This window comes from Lepisma saccharinum, chromosome 6, assembly GCF_977018435.1.
Source record: "Lepisma saccharinum chromosome 6, izLepSacc3.1, whole genome shotgun sequence".
Classification (NCBI taxonomy): Eukaryota; Metazoa; Arthropoda; class Insecta; order Zygentoma; family Lepismatidae; genus Lepisma; species Lepisma saccharinum.
The window spans coordinates 75,528,368-75,538,482 of record NC_139234.1 but is presented as its reverse complement, the minus strand read 5'-3'; the positions used below and the strand labels follow the sequence as shown (position 1 = coordinate 75,538,482).

Below are 10,115 nucleotides of genomic sequence, written 5' to 3'. Positions count from 1 at the left end.
GTGTCATTGATATGTTGCAAGGAAAGGACTTGTCCAACATGATAGATGATTATAAAAAAAATATTAAAAAGTTAGTAGACCTTCTTAAAAATCATGTTGAACACATTCTGTTTTGTGCACACTTCCACCTATCCCAAGGTTGTTGGCAGATGGTAATGCACTATCGAAAAAAATTGGAACAATTTAATTCATTCATATCTTCCTTAGATAATGGTGATTCCATTCAAGTTGTTCACATTGATAAGGTCTTTTTAGTGAGCCCTAGAAAAATAGATTATCTCTTTATGAGGAGGAAAAGGGGTTATGGTCGTTTCAAAAGGGCCGACAAAATTCATTGGAACGATCAATCGACACTTAATTTTTTTTTCTGGAACACTTCCAACACTTGCAAAGATTACGTTACATAGAAAAGGAATTGCATCGAAACTTTGTAAAGTGTCTCAGAGACTTACATTACATGCCACGAAGTATTGAAGTTTATTTCAAAGGTTTTGTTTAAGTCCAGTTTATTACCTGCCGTAAAAATAAAAGTAGTTGATTACACAGGTAAAATAAAACAGAAAATATTGGGAGTGATACACAGTTGTGTAGAGATTGAACTTTAGTTACCTCGATTTAGTTTATAGTTGTGTGAGATCTCAGTGTTACTGTAAACTTAGGATTAGATTTTTTGTTGGCACTGAAAGCTATCTTTTTAGAAATAGGCACTTACTGGTAAACAACCCATTTAGTCGTGCCAAGTTCCTACCCTTGTTCCTAGAGTTTGGTGAGGAACTGAAGTTGATACTAGTATACGCACAGACCGGAATACGAACCAGAGTCCCCTGCATGAATATCGACGTTGCAGTTACGTTATGCTACGGGAAGGGGGTAATAGAATCACCATGCATTCCCTTCTGCTTTGAAAGAAATGTGAGTTTTTCTCCAAGTGAATGAATTGAGACAGTTTTTTTTTTTAAGATTAGTTATGGTATATTGAGTTTTTCGAACATATTTTCCGAAATTTTCGCCTGCCGTTCGAATGTAAAATTAAACACTGCATTGCATACAAAATTAAAATCTAAGGTTTTCCTGTAACAGTTTTCTTTCACTCTGAAAATCAGAAAAATCTCTGCATGCAGTGAAAAACTTCACTGGTAAGCAACACTGCAGGTGCTGTATTTCGTGCATTTACTTCTGGTGTATCGCCACATTCCATCGGCTCCGAAGCTGAACTTAACTCAAACGAGTGTGCCACTTCATGTGAACAGAAATGTAGAAGGAACATGAGTGCAACAGGCAGAGGAGAGTATGGTAGACCAGTGCGTTAATGATCATTTTTTCTTTACAACAGTTTTATTACCTATCGAATAATGTTAGCAATACAAAACTATACCATAAAAATTAATTATGTAGTTTCTAGTACATGTTCACAGCAATGTATGAGCCAGAAGTCATAGAACGCTTGTGATACCATTTACTGAAGGACTGACACTGAATCCAGTCTCCCTTCTGTGTACTTCTTGGTCCATTGTATGAAATGTGTCAAAATCTGCAAGAATTGTTAGCAAATGTCTAAACTAGATATTAGATTTATTCTTATGTCCTGCCTTCTGATACTTCCTGCTTTCTTGTTGGCTTCAGTAGTAGGTGCCATTGTTGCCTTTTGTTTTGCCTATATTACTGCAATGTGAAGTGGCAAAGTGTCGAGCAATTTTCTGTGGCGATGGCAATAATTAATGGACTTTTCTTGTGCGTCATCGCCGATTGGTCTCCTAGAACTTGGTGCAGGCTGTTGATTAGATTAAGAGTTTCTCGGTAAGATGTTTTACTTACTTACTTATGAAATATTCCAAATTAAGTAGGAACGAGTTGAGTTAGCCATGTCAAATACCAACACAGCAAAATGACACATCCTACCTTTTGACAGTGGAAGCACATAGTGGTTCGGATTCCACTTTAAACTGTAGGTCCAGTCCCGATTAGCCTTACTGTGCACAAAGTAGACTTAAAAAGCAACTCAAACCAAACCTACCTTTTGATATGTGAAATAATGGATCAGTTACACCACTACATTCTAATCTGAAACGCTACCAAATGTCGCATAACTTTTACAATTACTACTTTTTCGTAGAATCATCAACATGCTTACAAACAACCACTTCTCACAGAAGCGCGCCAATTGCTACAGCGAACATGGACAGTTCGCGGGTAAGAGGATAGATGACAGTGAGATCTGCTGTTGTGTGCACGTTCTTAAATGCAACAGTTTTCCAGTTACGTCCCGATAACCTTAGATTGATCCATAATGCTACTCTATGTGAAAAAAAATGATTGCTTAAAAAAAAAACATATGTATAGATGAGAAAGAACGAAAATAGCAGTCATCAAATTTATCTTCTTTTTTATTAGCTGCTATGTCAACAGATGAAAGTTGGGCATGATGGAAGCAGCTATGCAGGTGGAGTAATTTTTATTCTTTGTATCATAGGCAATAGTTTCTCCTCCAGCCATAACGGCTGTCCACAGGCCATATGTACCGTAGTCTATGATAGAATGGTTGCACAGGGATAAAAGTACAAGGTCATAGATGTAGTCATCAGAACCCTGATGGTTGACAAAGAATATATCACTCTGGTTGCTGACAAGGTTACCCCTACACCATTCTATGTCATCACTTGTCACCATGAAAGCCACGTGTTGAAATCGTTTGCGGAACCAATACATCGCACGCAGGTAGAAACCCGTATTTGCAGGGGTTGTTTTGATTCTCCTCTTAACATATCTTATGTAGTCTGTCCTCCTTACGTGTACCCCAACGAACGTCAAGGCACTTCCTGTTGAATTTCCCGTCGACATCTTCATTCTAACCATCTGAAATTTCTTTGCAGCCGCGTCAACTAACTTTCTCCTGTAGACAAACTCGCTTTTCAACTCGTTATTAAAGTGGAGTACTTCTCTCACAAATATAATCCACTTTCGGAGCACTATATTCCCGTCTGAAGCGTTGTATATTTTGTCACAGTGTCTTACACTTTCATCAGACGGAATGCTTAAATTTCTGAACACTTTTACTAGCACTTTGTGGATAGAGTCTGGTATGTACGTTTCCACGTCCAGTTCCTTTCCGACAGCCCACAGCGACGCATATTCCCATATTTTATTACCCAGTCGCCCTCCATCCATCACAATGGCCGTCCTCTTCTTAGGGCATGTTGTGCTACCATTGTTAGTCTTCTGTGAATCTGGACCGTTTGATTTGCTTCTCCTTGTGTATGTTGTCATGTAACCAGCTATTTTCGCTTCTATTGCATTTTTTCTCATATCACTCATTGATTTCATTGTCCTCCTTCGTGTTTTTTCCATCTCATCTTCCATAGAAATTTCCGTGTTGAATGCTTTTGATGTCGAGTTCATTGGTTTCTCCTCCTCCATAATCTTCATTTTGGAAGATGTATCGTCAGCAAATATTCCGAATTTTTTTTCGAATCGATTCTCAGAATATATCACGTTCAGCAACACTGCCGCGCCCAAAAGCAACACACAAATCACAACACATCTTCTCAGAAAGTTGCTTTGTTTAATGGAAGTTTTGCCTCTTTTCATTGCTGAAAAAATCTGCAAAGGATTAAAATAATATTTTTGAGACTACAAGAGGAGGTTGTCCTTGAAAATATGCCATCAAACATCAAACTACAGGGTGGCTCAATAAGTCACTTAACACCCTCAGTACAAGGCCACTGCGGCATGGAATTTGAAATTGGCGATGACCAATCGTTATCCTGCTAAGGAGGAACCACATTGACGCCACCCACACGGTCGGCGGCCATCTTGATGTCCGCCATCTTGAATTCAACTTCAGAATTTTAAATGGGAAGGGGGTCGTGCGACATATCAAAATGGGCTAGAATTTCACGAGAAATGCAATGGTGAAGGTTTTTTCGACGTATCTTTAACCAGTAAAAAGTTATGACTGAATTCTTGTACCAATTTGCTCCTTTTCGAGGTGTTAGAAAAATGCCTTAAAATTTGTTTAGCGCTTCGGTAATGCATCGAGATCAAAGTGACGTCTATGGAGAGACGTTCGCATGCCATTGCACATTATTTTAATCGGATACATCCATGAAGAGCTGTGCATTATGAATGGTTGTCGCGAACAATTTACAGTGTGACGCTTCCATTGAATTAAAAGTCCTTCACAGTGACAAGGCTAATGTTTATGTTCATAAGGAAGTTTATAAACAGAATATGTGACCCTTGTCATCTGATAACTAACTTTGGACAAAAACTGGTTCATAACGTTCCCATAAGTGTTCTGGTGTTCTTCCCTATTGAAAAAACTCTGTAAAAAGTACCTTCTTCCATAAGCAAGGATGAAAAAAACTGTTTATTTAACAAATCCAAGTAGCCCTAAGCATTTAAGGTTCCGTTGATGGAAAATTGACTAACCAATCGTGTTCCACACAGCACGCCACACCATTAACTTACCAACACTAACCATTCAGCTTTGATCTGTCAATGGAAGCGTCACACTGTAAATTGTTCGCGACAACCATTCATAATGCACAGCTCTTCATGGATGTATCCGATTAAAATAATGTGCAATGCCATGCGAACGTCTCTCCATAGACGTCACTTTGATCTCGATGCATTACCGAAGCGCTAAACAAATTTTAAGGCATTTTTCTAACACCTCGAAAAGGAGCAAATTGGTACAAGAATTCAGTCATAACTTTTTACTGGTTAAAGATACGTCGAAAAAACCTTCACCATCGCATTTCTCGTGAAATTCTAGCCCATTTGATATGTCGCACGACCCCCTTCCCATTTAAAATTCTGAAGTTGAATTCAAGATGGTGGACATCAAGATGGCCGCCGACCGTGTGGGTGGCGTCAATGTGGTTCCCCCTTGGCCTGATAACGATTGGTCATCACCATTTCCATGTTGCGCGCTGCAGTGGCCTTGTACTGGGGGTGTTAAGTGACTTATTGAGCCACCCTGTAGTATACAGACAAACGAAAAGTGGGAAATAAGATTTCTAAACTAATTTAACTACATGACCAAATCAATCAGTGATGCGCTTTGGAGGTTGTTTCGAATCATATCCTTACTTTCTTATATTTTAGGAGTAATCAAAAGGCATCAAAAGGCATCAAATGATTTGACTGCCTCCTAGAACAGACCAATGAACTCTTGCCTCATGCTTGAAAGAAGCTTTTCATGTAAATTGAAAAATTTGTTGCAAACTTAAAATCGCAAGCTGCAAGCATGCATCAGGCTCTTGTCTGCATTATTTTTTTCTGGTCGCTATAACATGAGGACATTGAGAAGTCAGTTTCTAAAGAAGGTACTAAATTTACGGGAAACAAAACTAGAATTGTTCAAAAATACTTCGTTGACAAAATGTTTGGACAATTAGTCTAGGAAAGTTATGCAATTTTTTGACCATCTGACGAACTAATTTTCAACAGAAATTAAACCAACTGTCCTTATAGTAAACAAATGTGAGGAATCCGATTTTGAAGAGTCTAGCATTATCTGACCTGTAGGTTAGCCGCCATACTGAAAAAATGGCTTCAAAAACTGAGCTTGAAAATTTAAAAGTATATATATATATATATATATATCGAAAAGAGTGCATCGTACCCAAAAATGTAAGGTAACCAGAATGAAAGAGTAGATAATTTGATAAATTATGTTTTTTGTGTGATAGAGCTACCATAGATCTTAATTGAATTAGAAAGCTTCAAATATTTTATTTTAATTTTAGAATTAACCTCGAAGTTGGTTTCCTACACAAATAACAGCAAATATGTACAAAACTATGTAAGTTACGTCCTAAGGTAACTGAAAATAAATTGTAGCTCATGATTTTCTCATGATAATGTTTCTTGTTTTGTGCTTGTAGAGTCAGGGGTTGAGGAGATATGTACTTGAAAACCAGTGTTCGGAGTTACTTTTTAAAATGTAAGTAGTTAAAGTTACTAAAAAAGTAACAGAGTTACAGTTATAGTTACTCATTTAAAAAAAATAACTTTTACAGTTACTTTCTGCTGGAAATTTTCTTGCAACCAAATTACGCAAATCGATCATTAATTGTAATAAAATAATTTGTGAAGACATGTGTGTTTTACTTATATTACTGGCACATAATACAAGTCTTATTTTATTTATATTTATTAATGAATTGAATTGAATTGACTTTATTGCTGGGCGAGGTTCAGCTGTTGCTGGTCTACCACCTAACCCCCAAAAATACAGATTGAAATAAAAATTAAAATGAAATTCAAGATTACAAAGAAATTGAAAAGATAGTGCAAAAAAATACAATAGGAATAAAATCATAAAATGGAACAATATTAACAGAGAGTCGAGAAAGTTGATAGTAAGAAAAAATAAATTCTGGCAACTCACAGTATTTTTCATTATTCATATGTTGAATATTATTCTGGTCGTTCATCAGTGATTGATTCACGGAGCATATCGCGAAAAAGTCTGAAATTTTGATTTTTGGTTAGATTTGGTAGTGTATTCCAGGCCTTTGGTGCTGCGTAACTGAAAGAGTCCTGATAAACTGAAGTTCTGCAACGAGATAAGCTGAAACTGGTAGCGTTTCTGGTTGAATGCGAATGAATTTTGCTTCTGAAGTTTAATTTCGAAAAGAGATATTTTGGGCTTTTGCTATTAATTATGTTGTACAGTGTACAAAACAAGTGCAGTTTTCTCCGTCATGCCATGGAGAGGATTCCCTACTCATTAAGCACAGGGAGAATGTGTTCGTACTTTTTTGTTGGGTGAGATTCGGAGCCGTTTGAAGAGGTGGAAAAAATCTCGGTTCTCCCTTACCGGAGATCGAACACTGGTCACACGCATGGTAGTCAGAACGACTTTTCTTTAGTAATACACCTAAGCGGTCCTATCCCTCGTCTTTTACTTTTTCCTCAATTTTTAGTTTTTTACACATGTCAATTTTTTCTAATTTATTTATATTCTGATTGGGAAAATCACAAACAACCATGTCCGAACCGGGATTCAAACCCAAAACACCTGGCGTTGTAGCGCGCTGTGCTAACCACTCCGCCACTGAGGCCGACCAACGACTGAGCTACCGCGGCTCATACATTTATATTTATTATCGTTGTTGTATTTAAGGAATGTTGCGGGAATTCTAGAAACTATAGAAATAGCATGATTTTATACAATCTAACATACGGATTTCTCTCACTCGCTGCTCACGTATGTGTCCCTTTGAATCCACTAGAGGGATGCAGGGACGTACCTCGACAATTTACGGTTGGCGAAAGTCGAACCACATTTTCATTTCATGAGTCGCTTAACTTCAAAAGACGGATGAAATAAATAATAGGCAAAAATAAGATTCTTCTTGATTACTAACAAAACAATAAGTTACATATAAATATAATGATAATACAATCAATTCAAGTCTTAATAGACTTACTAATAAATGCCTCCGTTGAGAAGTAAAGCATAAAAATCTAATAAATATAATAATTAATATAAATAACATATGTACAAAACATTTTTTAAAAAATATGGGACAACATTTTTTTAATAGTTGACAAAAAGTTGCTGATTTAATTTTGAATCTTTGACAAGAAAAAGTTCGAGGCCATTTTACTATCAGAACAGCTGCAGTGACTGGGTCACACTCCCACCAGAATAGTAGTTCGGGACCTATTGAATACAAGGTGATAGCAATAGACACTACAATATCTCTGAGGCTCATTACTGTGTACTAGTTGCGGGGGAGGGGAGAGCGAGAGGGGCAGTTTTGTTCGCTAATACGCACTTGATAACGTTTGCTGAAACCGAAAAATATTTCTAAATGAAAAATACCATCTTCCAACTGGCCTCATGTGTGTTCAATAATTATCTATGAGCTTTAAAACATTACCCACTTACAAAGTTACGAGTTCATATAGAATATATTCTATCTAACAAGACAGATCTGTTTTACGTACATAAAGGGTGTGTAAGAGAGAAATAAATTTGTTGTACAATTTCAAGTGTTTGTGAACCAGAAAATGATAGAAATGTTTTAAGATTTAAGTTGGTGTTTAAGTCCACTTTATGTACAGTAAGGCTAATCAAGACTGGACCTACAGTTTAAAGTGGAATCCGAACCACTATGTGCCTCCACCTAGTATCGAACCCAGAACGCCTTAATTACAAGGCGACGACGCTACAATTGCGCCATCGGGGAGGCTCAGAAATGATAATGTGGTAGCCTATAATTGTGCTTCATCAATGAAGGTGAAAATGACATTTCAAACTTAACCCCCTCAGTTCTCTCAAGCGAGAATGATGGCTAACGTCTTCCCGATTCGTTCCTTTTGCCACTTGAATGTTGAATTCACTGTTGTGTCAATAACAATAGTGCTTATTATTATTACTATCACTGCATCCAAAGTAAGGATCGGTCATTTCAGGAATTTGGGTTCTCATTTACATCTTAAACGAATATTACTTCTTTCAAAATTTCCAGATATGCTAAATAATCATAAATAGGCGAATTCTGACCGGAAATATTTTTTTACTTCCATTTTTGAATTATCAGGAACTCAGATAAATGAAATCGCGTAGAAACAATTACACCACAGAGGAACAGACTACAAAAACAAGAGACATTTTACATCACATCACTGACAATGGCAAGCTAACAGCAATAGTAAAGAATTCGCCTCCAAGAAGCTTATCTTCCCGCTTCTGGGAAATCCACCCCTCGTCCGAGGTGTGCATATCGCTTTGGGCATTTGAGGACTACCAAACGAAAGATGAAACATGGATAAACCTGTCACCTTGAAATTTCTGGCATCTGGAGCCTACCGACTGCCCACCGAGAGGAGACAAATTTAGAACGACAGCTTTCTCTTGTCCTCTTCATCTATTGCATTGTTTGCAAGAAATCAAAGGATGGACTTTTATTTTTATATCCCAGCAGGCTCACTAAATCGCCAATAATTTACGATAATTTAAGTCTTGTAAAGTAACTATTAAAACGTTACTTCTATCATAAAAATGTAACTCTCTTACAGTTACAGTTACCTACTTTCAAAAGTAATTAGTTACACTTACATTTCCTCAAAAAAGTAACTCTTACTTGTAACTGAGTTACTTGTAACTAGTTACTTCCAAACACTGTTGAAAACAGATTTAAGTGTTTACCTACATTTGACGCGTTCCATTTCTTGCTATATTGGTGAGAACGTAATGTATTTTTTCTGCAGTGTTTCGTTTACTTGTGTTCACTTTACATATTGTTTTTATTGTTTATAAATGTCTGAAGAGAATAGCGGTGATTGGGTGTCAATACTAGGGTAAGGGGTAAGGACAGTTTACTTCTTCTTGGTAGACAAGTCTCAGCATTATGAGGCCATTGTGCGGAGGAAAAGAGTGGGGGCTGCCTCTCCCCCATGCCACCCTATTCACCACCACTGCCAATATATTTAGCTAATATGATACTGAAAAATACGGTTCTAAACAGGTTATTTTGTCTAACATAAAGTCCAGTAGAGAATTTTTCGTAGATACCTGGTGATATCATGTTCAATTTCATCATTTCCTGTACATACGGACGTGCACTTCTAGCACAGGTGTTGCCCCTGATGCAGCAAAAGGAGAACATATGCGTAACTGATTGAAGATGTAAACTACACTTCCTAATACCCTCGGCTTTATTGAAATTCCGAAGAATATCGAGTATCCTAATACTGCAACCACAGAGCAGCAGTATCCTGTTATCTTTCATTTCAATAAAATTGAATTTTATTATGTATATTGTATTTTATTATTTGTTGAATTTTTTTAAGTTCAAGCTCCGAGGCGCTGAAAAATGTGGAAAAATCTTTATCCATGTTTGGTTCAACTCTGAACGAATCTAAATTATCGTCCGTGGTGATAACTTATACTAGTAATATACCTAGTCTTACCATAAACACTGTCACAAAGTTTTAAGTAAATTGACACAAAATGCTGAGAGATATTTCAATATCCTAATAACATTACTGAAATGGATGCATGACAAATCAAAATCACAAATGAATATTCATAATAGCCGCCCTTAGCACGCACACATTCCGTAAGTCTTTGTGGCCACACATCAATTGAATTACGC

General features: G+C 37.0%; 1 protein-coding gene across 1 annotated transcript; it reads right to left on the bottom strand.

Annotated features, from left to right (window-relative positions):
• Positions 1 to 2,394: 2,394 nt before the first annotated feature.
• On the bottom strand, positions 2,395 to 3,423 carry LOC145989114 (galactoside alpha-(1,2)-fucosyltransferase 1-like). Its single transcript, XM_083124409.1, has one exon. It carries the CDS (start codon positions 3,421 to 3,423, stop codon positions 2,395 to 2,397), a length of 1,029 nt encoding a protein of 342 aa, XP_082980535.1.
• Positions 3,424 to 10,115: the final 6,692 nt, after the last annotated feature.